General features: G+C 33.6%; 1 protein-coding gene across 1 annotated transcript; it reads left to right on the top strand.

Moving 5' to 3' along the window:
• The first annotated feature begins 317 nt into the window (after window positions 1-317).
• LOG5 (Putative lysine decarboxylase family protein) lies at window positions 318-3,492 on the top strand. Its single transcript, XM_079016854.1, has 7 exons — window positions 318-553; window positions 1,064-1,161; window positions 1,337-1,367; window positions 1,458-1,557; window positions 1,683-1,753; window positions 2,282-2,425; window positions 3,147-3,492. The coding sequence occupies exons 1-7, from the start codon at window positions 434-436 to the stop codon at window positions 3,252-3,254; spliced, it is 672 nt and encodes a 223-aa protein (XP_078872980.1). The 5' UTR covers window positions 318-433; the 3' UTR covers window positions 3,255-3,492.
• Window positions 3,493-18,786: the final 15,294 nt, after the last annotated feature.

Raw genomic sequence — 18,786 nt, 5'->3', positions numbered from 1 at the left:
TCAAAAGCAAATTTGTTATTTTTAGGAAAATGTTTATTTCAAAACTTATATTATATTTTATAGAACTTGTGTCTTGATTTAAATTAGTCTGTTTTGGTGTGAAATTAGTAAAAACAACTAAACAGTGAATTCGTGAGTGACACCGTCCTTAAAATAATATAGATAATTTATGGAAAGTAGTCGTTTTATCAATTAGCGTTACAATTTCATTTGTAGAAAAAGGTGATTTCATGTCAAACATTTTTGAAAAGTAATATAAATTTTTAGGAAAAATAATATCTTTTGAACTGATTGGGTACTATATATACACATCACACAAGTAAAAGACTTTGTTTCATTACACTTCACAATTATATCCATGGTGAGTGGTTAGGGATCACCATCGTCATTTCAAATCGAAAGAAAAAACTTGACAAAGAGTCGAACACAAAACATGGAGAATGAGCAGAAACAAAACAAGTCAAGGTTCAAAAGAGTTTGTGTGTTTTGTGGAAGTAGTTCTGGAAAAAGAGATGTCTATGGTGATGCTGCCATTGAGTTGGCTCAAGAACTGGTATGATTCTTAATTCTCATGCAAAATCGCAAGCACTTATTCATTTGAGATTATATCTTGTTTCATAACTCGAAAACACACTTAACACATTAAGATGGTTATATATGTTTGTGTAGTCTTATCATCATTTAATGTACTTTGATTTTTTTTTTTTTGTTGAATACACACAGAAATACACAAATGTATGTGTATAATGTGTAATTGAAGATATTATGAATGTATGAATTAAAGAAAATCATTAATATACACCAAAACGATGTGTACATTACACACAGACACACATTTGTAGTGTAATATCTCTTTCACAAGTGAATCAATAAGATGGATAAGAGAGTCAAAATCACAACTTTTTAAAATCTTAATCAAAGATTAATTATTTGGGTTCTATAAAGTATATATTTGACTTTTCATTAAAAAAAATAGATTCATATATAATTAGCCGAAATTCAATTATAACTTTGCATGTTTTTCTTTAATTATATATCAAAAGTATATTTGTCATGATTGAAGGTTGAAAAGAGGCTTGATCTTGTCTATGGAGGAGGAAGCATTGGTTTGATGGGTTTAATTTCTCAAGCTGTTCACTGTGGTGGTGGTCATGTTCTTGGGTATTAATAATTATTCCCTTTATTTCTAATACTTTTTCTATAAATAAAACAAAAACCGATCTTTATACTTCATACGTGTTGTGTTCTTCGAATATATACATACAAATTTTCATCTGATTTTCTTCAAGTAAATAAAACAACAATCTAAAAAAAAAAAAAACGTTTCTTTTTGCAGGATCATTCCTAGAGCTTTAATGGGGAAGGAGGTGATAAACACAAAAATACGCTAACAGTTACAAAAATCAAGTTTTTATATATAATTAAATATTTAGTTTATATATTAAAATATTTCACAGAAAACTGGTGAAAGCATAGGTGAGGTTAAAGCTGTAGCTGACATGCACCAAAGGAAAGCTGAGATGGCCCGCCACTCCGATTGCTTCATTGCCCTACCAGGTCCTCCTCTACCTCCTCTTCAAGTATCCATTTTTTACAACTCTTTAATGCACAACAAAGCTTTCATTGTACAACTATTCAATGCACACAACATGTTTACATTGTACAACTTCTTGAAGCTACAGGTGGCTATGGTACACTTGAAGAATTACTCGAAGTTATTACTTGGGCTCAGCTTGGAATCCATGACAAACCTGTAAATTTCGTCAACTTCACTTCTTTAAAACTTGCAAACTCAAGAACAACTCTAAATAGATTTTTTGTACTTAATCTATGCATTAAAAGATAAAGTTCTGAACTTTTTGTAGGGTTGAGTTGTTATGTTAACGACTTGTTTATCTTTCTTTCTACCCTTTTCTCCAACAAGTAAACCTATCGAATCTAAACAAGTCTGCAACGATGAGTTGTACTTTTCAGAAAAAAAAAAAAAACTTGTACTTTGGCGTTGATATGTGATTGTAGGCTTTGTGTATGTACACTTTCTCGATGGTTCTAACTCTTTTTTCCTAAATCCGCAACCTTGTTCCACATGATAAATCTTTGTATTTTTTGTTGGATTTACATATGTAGTGGCTAAAAGCGTTGCATCCATAACAATCGTGCAAATGATTACTTGTACTTTAATCATAAAACTGGTATATAGTTGAGTGTTGTAAAGGGTAAAAACTTCTTGAAAACGATAAATCTTTGATAATTTTTGGTGGGAAATGATAAAACTGTACAGGTGGGTTTACTGAATGTTGATGGGTACTACAACTATCTGCTCACATTCATCGATAAAGCAGTTGATGATGGATTTATCAAACCTTCTCAACGTCACATCTTTGTCTCTGCACCAAATGCCAAAGAACTTGTTCAGAAACTCGAGGTATGTGTGTACTCATCATCATCATTATTGTTCATGGATAATGCATGCATATATATATATATGCATCTTATCTCATGTTTAAATGCTTTGTACAACTCTTTTATGTTATGTAAGTGATAGGGTTAACTTTTTAATGCAAAACATACTACAAACGTCTTTCAATAAATGTATAGGCCATAGGGTCTTTCGTCCTTAATGTCACTTCAAGAAACTAGAGCCAAGAGGAAGCGGCTTATAGACTTCTTCACATATCTTTCGGATCTTGTTGTCTAGAATTATTCACAATCTTCTTTTGTGGGTCACATTAGGTTCTAAAGGTATAACTTATAGGGTCATTAATGTCTTTTTGAAAAAGTATTTCTTTTTTTCTTTTTGCAAGATCAATGGGGTTTAATTACTAGTTCTCCACCATCAAATAAAATCTTGTAGTGAAAACTAATTTTGTTGAAATCACAAAGTTGAAGGGGTGAAAATGGAAAATGGTAAAATTGTAGGGACTAAAGTGAAAGTATGAAAAAAATGTCTGGTCGGGGGCTAACCGAATCCAATAATTGATGAAATATTCATAAAAATAGCAGAGACAAAATGGGTATGCCGTGATAAAGAATCTTGACAGATTTACAATCTCTTTAGTCTTTACTTTCTTTTGTCTGTATCTAATTGTCATAATAAAACTTTTTCTGTTCCTTTTGTGTAAATTATAAAACTTGGGGGGGACCAGGAGTACATCCCTGTAAAAGATGGAGCAATTCCTCAGGCCAAGTGGGAGGTTCAGGTGGAGCAGCAGACAGTTGGGTTCAGTGCTCTACATGCTGAAATCGCTTTGTAGAAGATCAATCCAACGGTGGGGGTGGTTTTTGAAGATTAGTTTTTCTGTTTTAAGTAAATATGTTTTTGATTTTGCGTGCATTGAGTTGTTGTATGGTACAACCAAGTAACGTAATTAAGAGTTGTACCGTATAAATACTCGATGCATGGTAACAACTGATCAAACAAGTTAGATGTTTGTAAGGCCTTTTGGAATTGTGATATAATGGCATTTATGAAAAGTTGTACTATTGTTTGCATTTTTGTAAAACATAACCATATATGGGTAGGCTTAGGGTTAGGGTTAGGGTTAATTGCAAAAGAAAAGAAAAAAGGAAAAGGAAAAGGACATATGCTCATATCATATTGTTATTTTATAGTATATGCATATTTCTTTGATTATTTAATAGGAGTACTAGAATAAACTTTTTATTAATTTATGTAGTGCCTTTTACTTTCTTTGTTTTTGTGGTATCTAAAAAAAATGATAAAAGATTAAGTTTGTTACCTCAAATGAATATTTTAAATAAATTGAGAAAATTGTACAAGTATATTGTGTATTATTATGTTGGCCATCACAAAATATAACAAAGTACGTATGTTTATTCTTGTATTAGACCTAGGGTGTGGTCACAGCATTGGCTTCGTAATTGCTCGGCAAACACCGGGCCTTGAAAACGACAAACTCTTGCCATCTTTGTCTCTTCTTTTAAACCTTTTTTCTCTTTGTTTTTTTGTACCATATTATTTTAAAAAAATGGCAGGGTAAACCATCCCATCATATCACAAGAATAAGAGACTAGCGGCAAGTGTAAGATAGTGGCACCACTCGTTTAGGTCTTGCAATCATTTTTTTTTTTCTTGAATGTTGATATTTATATTAAAAACCCAACTAGTAAGAAACTAGCCGAAAAAGAAACAAAACACTGCATAATCGCTAGCCGTGGGTTATGAAGCAACCCAACTCAATTACCGTCTTTCTTACACCTACCATTACACCAAAAAAATCGAGTAACAATATTATTGAAAACACTCGCCGCTCGAGGTTTATCCTTGCCAAACAATGTGACATTCCTGAAGGGCCTCAAACGCCACCAATACACATAGAAGATGACTTTCAAGAAATTCTTTACATCCACCAAAAGTCTAAGTGTCTTGAACCATACAAGCTAATTTGCATATGAAAGAAGAGAAGGGATCGAGATATCCCACCATCTAGAAATCAAAGCATGAAAAGCCAATGCAAATCACAACAGAAAAACAAATGAGAACTTATCTCCAAATAATTCTCACAAAGAGGGCGCAACAAAGATGTCACATCCTAACCATGATTATAAAGAACAACTCTAGTCGGAAGTTTATCAAGAGAAAAAGGCCAAACAAAGACGTTAATCTTGATAGGGAAAATTCGAACCCATTTGGTTGGCACGCTAGAAGCCGGTAATTAAATGCCATCAATATAGGATTGAGTAAAGCTAACCAAGTAGTCTCTCATACCCAATAAAGACCAAAACCATCTATCAACAGCTGGAGAGAGGGAAATGGAATGGATATGTGCCAACAACCCTCCCATTGGACAACCCCCCCCCCCCCCCCCCCCCCCCCCCAAATCGGATCTCTAAAAACGGAAACAAGCAAAGAAGAGTGGCCCAATTTATCTTTAACCAAAATGAGTTTATCTTCCTACGGGTTGACGATTCTCGAAATTGGAACTTAAGAGACAACCCATTCAACCAATTATCATCCCAAAAGCTAGTAGAGGCGTCGTCACCAATTCTTGTTTTTTTTACACAAAGCGAACAAATGGCTTCCCAACATTTTAAGATGATCTACCGCTTTAATAATGTCAAGCCAAGTAGAGCTTCTATTAATGGGAACAACATCACCAACCCCGACTTTAGAGCCATTGGCAGCCTTTACAAAGAACCAAAAGTAATTAGGGGTAGAGAGAAATCTCCACACCCACTTAAATGAAGAACTCGGTTTAAAGCAAACAAACTCTTCATACCCAACCCGCCAAGAGATTTATCAGAAAGAAATCTCCACACCCACTTACAAGGAAGAACCCGTATTGAAGCAAACAAATTGATCGACCCTAAGAAGAAATTATTACACAACGCCTCTAGCTTGGACAAAATTCCTGTAGGGGCTTTATATAAAGACATGAAATAAGTCGGGACTACACCCAACACTGACAAAATAAGAGTCACTCTCCCACCTATGGACAAGGATTTAACTTTCCAATTTGAAAGTATAGAAATAACGTTTTGCACCACTTCCCGCCAAGCCTCCAGTTTATGAATATTACCACCTTAGGGAATGCCAAGGTAAGAAAAAAGAGTTTTCATAATAAAAAATCTTATCTGCTCAACCACTTCCTCCATTCTGTCCATAGGAACATCAATGCCAAGTAACTTGATTTTTTGAAGATTAATCTTCAAACCAGAAGCAAGATGAAAACAATGTAACATTCTAACAATATTGCAAATATTTCCATCATTCCATTCTCCCACGAAATACCAAGAGCAATACCAGAGAAAAGCTGACAATCAAGAATCCCTTAGAAAGCAACATACAAACTTTCCATCACCTGAATAAATAGAAGAGGGGAAAGAGGATCCCCTTTCCTGAGACCTCTAAAGAAGGAAAACTCTTCAATAGCTGGTCCATTAACGAGAATGGAACCTTTAGAAGAGTGAAGACAAGGACGAATCCACCCCCTCAATTTATCACCAAAACCCATTCTACCCAAGACATCATCAAGAAAGTCCCGAAAAATGTAGTCACAAGCTGTTTCAAAATCAACTTTAAAACCATAACATCTTTTGTCTTAACTTTACACTAAGCTAACACCTCATTCATAATCAAAGGACTATCAAGGATCTGTCTACCTTTGATGAATGTAGACTGGTCCTTACTAACAAGAGAATTAATCACCAAAACTAACCTATTGGCTAAAATCTTTCAAATAATTTTATACTAGAAACCAATACGACTTATGGGGCGAAGTCTTTAATAACCTTAACATCATGTACCTTTGGAATGAGAGCAATAAAAGAAAGATTACAACCATTCGAAAAATGGCTAGAATTAAAAAAAATAATAACAGCATCAACCACATTAACCTCCATCAAATACCAAAATTTTCTAATGAAGTCAAAAGAGAAACCATCCATGGCTAGGGATTTATCAGCACCACAATTTTAACTGTAACATCCCGATGTTGAGGTATTTTCAATTTTAACCTTATGTATGAATAATTATTTCATTTTAGTCCCTAAGTATAAGAAAGAGTGTAAAATAGCCCATAGTGGCATTTTGGTAAATTTGGGCAGTGGGGTAGTATGTTGGGTGTATGTTGTGTATGCTGAGCATACTAGGGTGGACCCTAATATGTTGGGCATACACCTCGTATGCAGGGCGTACATGGAGGAAGTTCAAACCCTAATTTTTAGGGTTTGGTCCATATATAAACACCATTATAGCCTCATTTATCATTCTCTTATCAACCCCTATTTAAGAATTCGACCTTCTAGCAAATCCTAAGTGAGAAGAGTGTTTTGAGCTCATTTGTGTGCCTTTTTGGTGTTCTTGAAGAATGAGAAGTTGGTGCAAGGACGTTAAAGCTTGGAAGCAACTTAGATCTGGGATCTTGCAATTGCTAGCAACCTCTTGGAGGTAAAAAGTGTTGGATTAAGTATGACTATGTTCCATGTATTTGTCTGCATGATATCTTCAAGAACAAAGGAATATATGATCCCTTATCTAAAGGACACATCACTGACTGGGTCAGAGTTGACAACAACTTTTGAAAGCTACGATTGCTAATCAGATCCTGAAGTTGCATTGGCAGCTATAGTTATTAGACTTATCCAAGTGGGAGACTGTTGGATTAGGTGTCTAAGCCCATAACTATAATTAGGATGTACTTGACCCGATAGTATCATGGTCCTTTTGGGTTGCCTTCGCCAGTGCAATTTGATAGGATTGACTTTTTGAGAATAAGGCTATTTGTGATTTATTAATATATTATAAGTATAATATATTAATTGATAAATCATATTATTTAATTAGTATTGATCAAGAATTAATTTGGAATTAATTTAGTGATCAAAAGAGAGTAATTAAATATACGGGGACTGATTAAGTAAATCAACGATTCTTATAGTGTGGGCCAAAGATCCATGGTTAATTAGGATAGGCTAAACCAACATGGATAGTCCATGGAGGTTTCATCCGTGGAGCCTAAGTAATATGAAAGGTCATGGTGCATTATAGTTTGCATGTATGTAACCCTAGCATTTGTTACACTATAAAAGCTATCCCCTAGAGCTAAAATCGGTTGCCCCATTATTCTAAGAGATTGATAAATGATTTTGAGCTAACTAGCCTATTCTCTCAAGCCTCCTCTTGAATTTGGTGTTTGTGACACATTAGAGGCATCACACTTGAGGTGCTAAAGTTTTCAAAGGCCAAGAACTTCAAACTACGTAAGAGGTATTCATCAAACTATGAGTTGTATATTATATATCCTTTATTGTATGCTAGTTAGGATGTATGCTTTGGAAATTTGAAAATGCATGTATAATTAGAGAAAACATAGATCCAAAGCATCTAGGGTTGCATGTGCACCATAGGAGTGTTATAGTGCTTAAAACCCAACAGTGGTATTAGATCCTAGGATTGTTTTCTATTATATTTGATGCTTGCTATTTTTCAAAGTTGAAAAAAATCAATTTTCTGGCCTCTGGCTGACTCGACGAGTCCACTCAGTAAAAGGGCAACTCCACGAGCCCTGTTCATGCATTCGTCGAGTAGATGCTTCTGGTTGCAAAATTTTGAGTTTTTGGCCAGAATTGGTTTAGGATCACTACCACAAAATGTTTTGTATCATAAAAAACTAGGCGAATAGCCGCGCGTTGCGCAACATAAAATTACGTACTTAAAATTTTGACAAATAAATATTAATATATGTTATTGATATTTATATCATAATACCTTTCATATTTTACCCTACTATTTCATGTTATTCAAAATACACCGTTTTCATTTTTAGAAATATATTAATGTTGTTTTTTGTATTTGATGGATTCTTTTCTATCAAAGCCAAAACATCTAACAAATACTATGAAATCTATGTTTGTTTATCACCACACAACTCTACTTCTCGGATTCAATCCCGATTAGGCTACTGTAAATGCACAAAGTGACATTCATATCCATTAATATCGATTAAGTAAATAATGTGATGTACTTATTATTTGTTAAATGCATATCGATGCATCATATTAATTTTCATATTCCAACATCAATAAACTAAAACCACATAGGCATAGTCTGGATACCAACATCTAATTTCCATTAGAGACTAATAGAAACACACCCATGCCACACAAATGCTTGGTTCAGACTAAATGTATATATATAAAAAATGAAAGCTAAAAGGATTACATTCTCATGACTTGAAAAGGAGCATGTCAACTCATTGGTATCGGTTAATACCAGTACAACATTAAAATATGCATGACCTGCCTTTAGTTCACATGTGATATTTTATAGGATCAAATAGGAAATCATGACTTTAGTGGAAACTAAGACCAATTGACATGTAAAACAATTTATATGTAGCAATACATTTGCTAATATGACTTCATATTTTCCAATATCTTCTAGGGTTCAATAAATCCCCCTTGTGATGCCAAGGATGAATATTTCACTGTTTTCCATCTTTTTTTTATATTCTTAGATATTAAAATGGTTTTAACAAAAAAAGATCTTAAGAAAAATAGAAGTTCTTACACGCATGGATACATATGGAAGTGTCAAATAGTGAAGGTAGAGATAATTTCCATTGTTGAAGGAATGATGATGAAAACCGAATCTATTCAAATAATTAAAAATGCTCAGCAAGATTTGTTTGTGTGTGCGTGAGTCAAATATTAATTTAGTACCTGTAGTGAATGGAATTAAGTGCATCTTTATGCAAAAGGTTTTACTCCGAATATAACATGTGACATACCAGAAGCAACCACACATAAAAGTCTTTTTTCCTTCTTTAAATGTCCTTAATCCTTGCAAAATATGACAAAGATGTTCCTATTATTCATCGTATTTATACTTGGTCTTGTTATGTTTGATGTTGTTCATGTTATTTTTACATTAAAGAACCAATTAATAATTATTATTAAAAAGTCTTTTGAGTGGTATTAATTAAATTAGGATGTTTCAAATGCATAATAATCAAGTAAATCAAATTAGGGGGTTTCAAATCCATAAGAATCAAGGAGAAATGCTTCTTTTATAAGAATGTATGATGTATTTTCTGATTTGGTAATGATGATCCTCATCCAATTAAAGGACAATTGTCAAATTTTAAGATAATAAGATATTATTTGTATTATTTGATATGAATTGCTTTGCTATGAGTTAGATTAGATCAATAGTGAAATTATAGGATAATGTTGGTTAAAATGGATCTAAGTTGTTCTTGAAATGAGTTTTGTAACTTGTCCTCAAGTTATGTGAAGAGTCTCATTCATGAACATTAAAACTCATAAGTTTTCATAAGTTATGGAAATCAAAAGTTTTGAAGAGTTACAATACTTGCCATCAAGTTTTGGAATTTGTAAAGTCTCACTAATGAAACATTTAATTCCAAACCTTAGAATTTTAAAAGTTTAAAATTTAACCTGTATACTATTATAATATTAAAAGTTTAATAATATATATATATATATATATATATATATATATATATATATATATAAGACAAATCAGTCTTACCGTTGGTAGGCCTCATTCACGAAGCCGGTTTATAAAGGGGGGGGGGGTATAAGGTTACTGCCTATAAATTGGTGGTTTAATGGGTGTCCACTCTCACCCACTGCTTTCTTGACTGGTGGAGGGTCGTTAGCCGAACGGGTAGGATATGACATTAATTCTCGTTAAAAATATAATGATAATTATAAAGTAACTAAACTTTTATTAAATTTCCAATCTTAGTTACTTTAGGAAAAATATGAAAATGATTCTATTCCATGAAATTGCACTTTGCACCTTGCTAAGTCATTAGTGGAGCGTGTGTGGTTTACCGGCACACAATCTGGGACTAACAAGGGTGGCAAAGGGTAGATTGATGTTAATTATAGATCAATGTAGCGTATGTGGTTAACAGGCACATTGATTAGGTGATTTGTAACATTAAGAGTACCAAGCACATTTGCATGGTTATTCACACCTTGTTTCTGATCCTCGGCATCCCAGTCACAAACTTGAAGGGCACAATCGAGATTTAAACATGCCATTGAAAAGTTTACTGAATCTTAAAAGAATCTAGGAATTTAATCCATTTAAAAATTAATATACAATTTCTTTTTTCATGGTGGAAATTGGTAAATCGTCGTTTACCTACAAATATTTTGCAATTGGATTACTGAATCCCTCTTCTGAATTGTAAAATATTATGTTGGGTCCTAGCCTTAGTATTTCAGTTGGGTGTTATATTAAGGATTCTCATCTATTCTAAACTTTTTTCTTCTTTCTTTTCATATGTCTATCCCAAACAATGCTTCAGGCTCAAACCCTTCTAGCTCATTCTCCCTCATGAATTTCATTGGGATAACTATCTTCGATGGGTCAAAATTTAACGATTGGATAAGAAACATTCGTATGGCCCTTCGCTATGAAGACAAAGAATATGTCCTAGATAAAGAGTTGAAGGAGATTGATGAACAAATTGCTACTCCCGAACAAATCGAGGAATATAGGGTTCATGAGAGGGACGTGACAAAGTTTTCGTGTATTATGATTACTACCATGACTGCTGAGCTTCAAAAATCCTATGAGGACTTTTGGCCCTTCAAAATGCACCAAGATTGGATGGAAAGGTACCATCAAAGTGCTCGGCAGGAGAGGTATGAGATCATTGTCTCCATGATCACAACCAAAATGAAGGATGGAGAGTCCATCACGACCCACTTGCAAAAGATGCAGAGATATGTGGACCGCTTGCTAAAGTTAAATGTAAACTTCGGTGAAAAGTTGGCCATTGACATCATCCTACATTAGTTACCTTCTTGTTATGATCAGTTCCATATGACCTATCATATGAACAAGGAGGAGGTCACTCTTAGCAAGCTTCAAGGCCTTCTAAGAACTGCAGAAAGCAACTTGAAAGGCAAGTTAGTTGTACCTACTCCTACTGCTACCGCCCCTGTTCTGGAAATTGGACATGGAAAAGGGAAGAAGAGGAAGGCTCCTTCTAAGATCCTCAAGGGAAAGTCTCTAGATGGATTCTCTTACAATGGGACGAAAGTTGGTTCTGCTAATCCCTCTACTAATTCAAAGGATGCAGAGTGCTTCCATTGTCATGAAAAAGGGCATTGGAAATGAAGCTGCCCCAAATACTTTCAGGACATTAAAGATGGGAAGATAAAGCCCACCTTTGTAGGTATTTACACTATTCTTTCTAATAACTCATCACATACTAATTCTTGGGTACTTGATATAGGTTGTGGATTTTACATTTGTTCTGTTGCAGGGACTAAAAGGAAGTAGGGATGTGGAGCACGGGAAGATAAACTTAATCATGGGAAATATGAAAATGTTACTTGTCACCAAGATTAGAGTTTATTCTTTATTTCTTAGTAGTGGATTAGAATTAGAATTGAATAATTGTTGTTACTCGTCAGAAATAGCGAGAAATATTATTTCCTTTCACAGTTTGTATAAATAAGGTTTTACCTTTTCTTTTAATAATGAAGTTGGTAGTATTAATGCTTATTATAATGGTACATTTTATTTTGAAGTAATACCTTGTAATGGTATATATGAAATTGTGATGGTTTTGTTAGATTACGTGTCTAAGCCCCTAACTATAATTGGTATGTACTTGACCTGAGAGTAACATGGGCTATTTGGGTTGCCTTTACCAGAACAATCTGATAGGATGAATATTTGAGAAAGAGGTTATTTATGATTTATTAATATATTACAAGTATAATATGTTAATTGTGAAATCATATTATTTAATTAGTATTGATCAAGAATTAATTTGGAATTAATTTAGTGATCAAAAGAGACTAATTAAATTAATGGGGACTGATTATGTAAATCAGTGATATATAGTGTTTGGGATATTGATCCATGATGGACTAAGTTTATGTAAGTATCCATGAACAGTTAGCCCACATGAGATATGAATCATAACCCGAGTATATGGATTAGGGTTTACCCATGACTCTTGGAATCCTACACTATATAAATGTCACCCCTTAGCTAAAATCGACCTAATGAGTTCTAAGAGAACCCTAGCCGCTTTTGGTGGTGTCTAGCCTCTCTCTAAAAGTCCTCCTTTTTTATGGTGTTTGAACCATTTGAGGCATCACACTTGAGGTGCTAAGCTCTTGAAAGGCCAAAACTACAAGCTACAATAAAGAGGTATTCTTCTAATTTGATTTTATGATTAATGTACCATAATTATATGCTATTTCTAGGCTTTAAGATTTGGAAATTTTATTGCATGTATAATTAGAGAAAACTTAGATCCAAAGCTATTAGGGTTGTACGTGCACCACAGGAGTGTTATAGTACACAAAAACCCAACAGTGGTATCATAGCCTAGGATTATTTTCTGTGATATTTGATGCTTGTTAATTTTCAAAGCTGAAAAAATCAATTTTATGGCCTCTGACTGATGAACTCGCTGAGTCCAATGCCTGACTCGACGAGTCCACTCAGTAAAAGGGCAACTCGACGAGTCCAGTTTATGTACTCGTCGAGTAGATGCTTCTGATGGAAGATTTTCAGGATTTTTGGCCTGTTTTGGATTAGGATCATTACCACAAAATGTTTTAGTTCATAAAATTTGATTTTGTTGTTATGGTCATGACTATACTCATCCAATGAAAAGATAATTGTCAAAGTTTTAATATAATTGTTGGTTATGTGATAAACAAAGTTACTTGTAAATTGTTAATATGAATCATCTTGCCTTTTGAGTTAAATTAGATAAATCCTAGATTATATGATAATTCTATTTGTTAAAAATTGATCTAAATGTTTTTTTAATGACTTCCATAACTTGTCCTCAAGTTATGAAAAATGAAAAGTCTCATCCATTAAAATGACATTAAAACTCATAAGTTATGGAAATGAAAAGGTTTTCAAGAGTTACAAAACCTGCCCTCAAGTTTTGGAATTTGAAAAGTTTAATTAAAAGGTTTTAATTTGTAATATTGAATTCCAAAACATCTAGTAATTGAAATGTTTCAAAAGATGCATCTCTTAGGTTCATAACTTAAAAATTAACTTAATAGTTTTAATTTTGAATTTTTAATAGCTTAGATGCCTTGAATAGTTCAATTACACCTTATAGACTTTATTAAAGTAATTAAAGTGTTTAATTAAAAGAAAAGTTTAATAAATCCATAAAAACATGGTTTAAAATTAATTAAATTAAGAGTATAATTTATTAATAGATTAAAACGCCAAGTATTTTAAAAGTTTAAAATACACCCTTATACTATATAAAATTAAAAGTTTAATATATTATATATGTATAAGTAAAAGGTCAGTCTTATCGTCAGTAGTCCTCATTCATGAAGCCGGTCTATAAAGGGGGGGGGGGGTTATAATTTTACTGCCTATAAAGTGGTGGTTTAATGGGTGTTCACTCTCACCCACCGCTTCCTTGACTGGTGGAGGGTCGTTAGCCGAACGGGTAGGACAAGACATTAGTTCTAATTAAAAGTATAATGAAAATACCAAGTAACTAAACACTTATAAATTCTCAATCTTAGTTACTTAGGAAAAATGTGAATTTGGTGCTAACCTATGACATTGCACTTTGCAACTTGTTAAGTCGTTATTGGAGCGTGTGTGGTTAACCGACACACTAATTTGGGACTGACAATGTGTGGCAAAGGGTAGTTTGATGATAATCATGGATCAATGGAGCGTGTGTGGTTAACCAGCACATTGATTGGGTAATTTGTAACATTAAGTGTACCAAGCTAATTTGCATGGTTATTCACACCTTGTTTGTGATCCTCAGCATCCCAGTCACAAACTTGAAGAGCATAATCTAGATTAAACATGCCATTGAAAAGTTCAATGAATCTCAAAAGAATCTAGGAATTTCAATTCATTTAAAACTTAATAATCAATTTCATTTTTCATGGTGGAAATTGGTAAACGGTCATTTACCTACCTTTAAATATTTTACAATTGGATTACAACATCCCTCTTCCGAATTGTAGAATATTGTGTTGGATCTTAGCCTTAATATTTAATTTGGGTGTTATATTAAGGACTTAAATTAACTAACTTGAATTTCTCCCATTATAGATGTCTAGGTCAGGAAACTATGGTCTTCTTGAATCTTATGGAAAAAGCTTTCCTCATGAAGATTATATTCCACAAGGCAATCAAGGTGAAAGATTAATCCCTTCTTCGTGCTGTAGTGGAACTTGACTTCCTCCACCTCCTCCAGTAGTTCTCTCTAACCAACAAGTTCAAAGACTTGAGAAGTTCAAGGTCACTCAATCCCTATTGGAAAGCCAACACCAAGATGGAAGATCTGTGCGTGCCATGTCTTGGAGATGAAGCCACACATTGACATGCTGGGAATGTTAGGAGTCGTTGTGTCAAGGAAGTTGGCTGTTGACTTGGTTCTTCAGTCACTTCCCGATTCTTATAGTCAGTTTGTTAAAGACTATTATATGATAGAACGCGACGTGTCCCTTATCGATCTTACCTATTCGCTAACTGCGGTCGAATAAGCAATTATTTGGCGCACTAGTATTGCAAATTTTATTGGAAGATCTACTTCCCAAACTTCCATGGACATTGACAACGGAAACATTGGAAGTCTAGAAAAGATTTCTCTTTTTAAGGGAAATGGAAAGGCTAAGTCTAAGATTGTTCCATGTACCCGTTCCAAAAGAGTCTATTTGTTTCTATTGCCAAGAGAAGGGGCATTGGTTGCGAAGCTGTCATATCTACCTGAAGGATCATAAGGATGGTAAAGTTAAAATGTTTGACTCTGCTTCAAGTAAGTCAACTATCTAATTATATTAAGTTCCTATTGGTAGATTCTTAATACATGATGTGATAAGATTACATTTTGATGTTTTGTAGGATCAAAGGAAGCTTAAAGGAAAAGCATGCTGAGTCTGATCGCGAAGAGATGGATTTCGATGATCGGATTTTTGAGCTAATGCTGGGAGTTATGATGGATTGTTTAGGAATATTTAGAAACATAGTTTGCATATGTACTTTCATTGTAAGGAAAGGTTTTCCTCATTTTATAAATAAAGAGAAAATTTGATTATATCTTATTTATATTTCCTTGCAATGGCATTTGTGAAAATTGATGTTTGTATGTTTCTATTTTTTGCAATATAGATTTGATTCTTTCGTTTGTGGTAATGTCATAATTTACCAAATAAGGAAAGATTCTCATCACCCAAGTTTCAATTGTACAGAAACTTGGAATCGTGCAACTTGTATTGTATGATGAATGAGAACCTTCGTCTTTGGGAAATTAAGACTAATTCCTTGTTCACATATATATGTGAGACAAGCGAAGGACTAGGGGATTAGGTACACTTGGTTGTGCACTGGTCAGGTCCATCACAAAGAATGACAAGACTATTCATCATGATTTACTAAAGTTTAGTGATTATGGTTATACTTACAAGGCTAAGTGTAATTTTGAACCATTAGAAAAGTTTGGATTGTATAGCAGAACAAATAAGAAGAATCAATTAGGCAGAAAGATAAAAGTTTATTTAATCTGAAAGGAAATGAGAGTACTTTAGTATCGTGTTTTATGATCATCTTAATGATTATGAAAACCATATCACAATTGATCCTCTAAGGACGCCTTAGTGCACTAGGATGGATAAGAAGAGGAATCAGGAATTGTTGAAATGGTTAAATCAATTAAGGTGAATCATACTTCGTTCCAAAATCAAGTCTTAGAGTCATACTCCAAGATTGTGCCTTGAGTGACGCAATCTTCAGAAGGTTTATAACACACTCATCGAATGTGGAATAGAAAAGATGTTTACTTACTCCTGCACATTTGAAATTGGTAAATTGTGATTTCATGGATAAGACAAAGACCAAATAAGACCAATTGTGTGAAGTTTTTTTGTCTTGATAAGAAACCGCATTAACTCTTGAATATTTGTTTGTCAAGTAATGTTTCTTGACAAAGAGAGTCTCACATGTCAAGAGGTCAGTGAGAGTCTTAAAGATCTTGAAAAGCTTCAAGAACTAATCAAGAATAAACCTATTGTTCATCACTAGCACACGACTTGAGGTTTGTAACCTATCGTGTTGACATGTTCTTGTTTCTATGAGTACTCAATTGTTTGCATATCAGCTTGGAAGCAATGGTAGGCCCTTGAGCTGCCAGGTGACAAGAAATTAAGATTGAAAAAGTTCAGTCCATATGATTTTGGGATTTGTCACTAACCTTGTCTTGTGATTATGGTTATGACAAAGTCACATGGATAGGAACACAGACACCATAAAATCTAAGTGTCATAAGGTTTCTCTCCAATTCATGAAAATGATTGCGAGGAAGCACTTTCACTAAGTAGGTTTTAAGGAGATAGAAATTGTATTATTTGCATTCTCAAGTTCGATTATGATTACGACATCCCTCTTCATAGTTCGAATTGTGAGAAATGGAAAATAGTTTGAACATTCGAAACTTATTGTTGTAAGTTCTGAATAGTTTAGACACACATATGAGCTTTCTAATAAAAAGGTGTACGAGCTTAGATAAAGGCTTTTCGAAGCATCTCGTATCAGAAATCTAAACTTTGGTAAGAAAGTCAGTAAGTATTGATTTCTAGAAGTCCAACTGATTTCTGAGTACATGTCAAAGCTAGTGGGAGCATAAATGTTATGCTAGTAAGATAATAATTATTATGCTAGTGGGAGCATAATTATTATGATAAGTATTGCGAGTTAGCAATGTTAGTTATAAAAAACAAAGGTTTCAATTCGGAAAGTTGCAAGGTTTGAAAAGTTGTTTTGCTATAATTAAGGGAGAGGAGCTTATACTTCATTTCAATTCTAAAAGTTTAGATTGAGATTTTAATCAAGTTTAGTCAAGGACATATATGAATGTTATGTTGAAAATATTCGGCATAAGGAAATTCTATATATGGAAATGTTATAGCAAGAGACTGGTAAACTATCAGGTCTTTATGTAAGACATTATGAATCGTGTCCCATATGCTTCAGATATAGGATCGATTGCATGTGGTATAATATTCTCTTGTTCTAATTTTCCAAATGCCTAGGGCATTAAGAGGGAAAAAAGGACTAGAACCGGATATGACTGAAGTTGTGAAACAATTGCTAAGGACAATCCAAGGTTCTGTAAGGATTTGTCACTTGTCGGAAATTGGGAATATAGTAATGTATGGACCATATTAATATAATTATGAATAGATAAGATTCTATTAAGATGGATAGTCATATGGAAAATATGGAACTGTTTCCATAATGGGAGTTGGATATCAAGAACCTATGAGTAAGTTAGAAAATTTTATGCAAGAAGGATGTTCAAAGGAATGTACTATGAAGATGAAACTTCGTATCTATGGAATTGTCTTGTAACAATCTCCAATGGAAAGTTTTGTAATTAGAAAAGTCATTGTGGCTTGTGTACATACTCATTACAAAAACATCACTACATATATGCTTAGAATATAACATATTACAATAAGTGGAATGGACTTGGTATTCTTACACTTACGATAAGGATTTGGAATTGTGAAATGAGTGTCATTGGAAATGTTTACAATTGATCTATTTCACAAAGTAAGGACCATAGGTAAACATAGTGTGCATGCTTGGAGCATGGGATGACTATTGTTTTAATTCTAGTATTAAGTTGATTAATCGAAACATTATACAGTGACTAATGTGTAATCAATATGATGATTAAATAAAAGGTGTTTTACTTATATTCAAAAGTTTTGAGACCATATTGGATTCAATTATTTTTGTGTTTCACTTTGCATGTTTTGAATTCCCGAGTAACTAGGTTATTCAAACTATCCACAGTCGATCATACTTTCGAAGTAGGTATTGAAGCTAGACTGTCATGATTTCGTCTGTAGATTGTCTAAAGTGTTTTAGAGATAGCACAAGTTTGCTACAATGTTCATGAGTACTTATGGAATAAGATTCGAGTATTGGATTAAACCCATGCTCATCTGAATCACTTCATGGATTTGATCATGAGTGAATGTGATTTGATAATATCTTATATTCTTGAAACCAAGACATGTGAGTTGTAGTTTACAAGTCGGTTGCACATTGACATATGTAAACGCACTAGTAAGTTGGTGTTATAAAAGATATTGTTGTGTGTGATTTGATGAGTAAGTACAAGCAAGAATTTGAGTCTAAGTTTATCCGTTCCTTTTACCCAGTATGGGATAAAAGCGATATCTGTGGGCCCCTTGATGATTTTTTGATGACAACCCTAAGTGCTTGGCAAAGCCTGGACTGATTTGATTTGTTCA

This window comes from Lactuca serriola, chromosome 8 (genome assembly GCF_051521515.1).
Source record: "Lactuca serriola cultivar US96UC23 chromosome 8, Lser_US96UC23_V15, whole genome shotgun sequence".
Taxonomy (NCBI): domain Eukaryota; kingdom Viridiplantae; phylum Streptophyta; class Magnoliopsida; order Asterales; family Asteraceae; genus Lactuca; species Lactuca serriola.
This window is presented reverse-complemented; position numbering and strand designations above follow the sequence as displayed.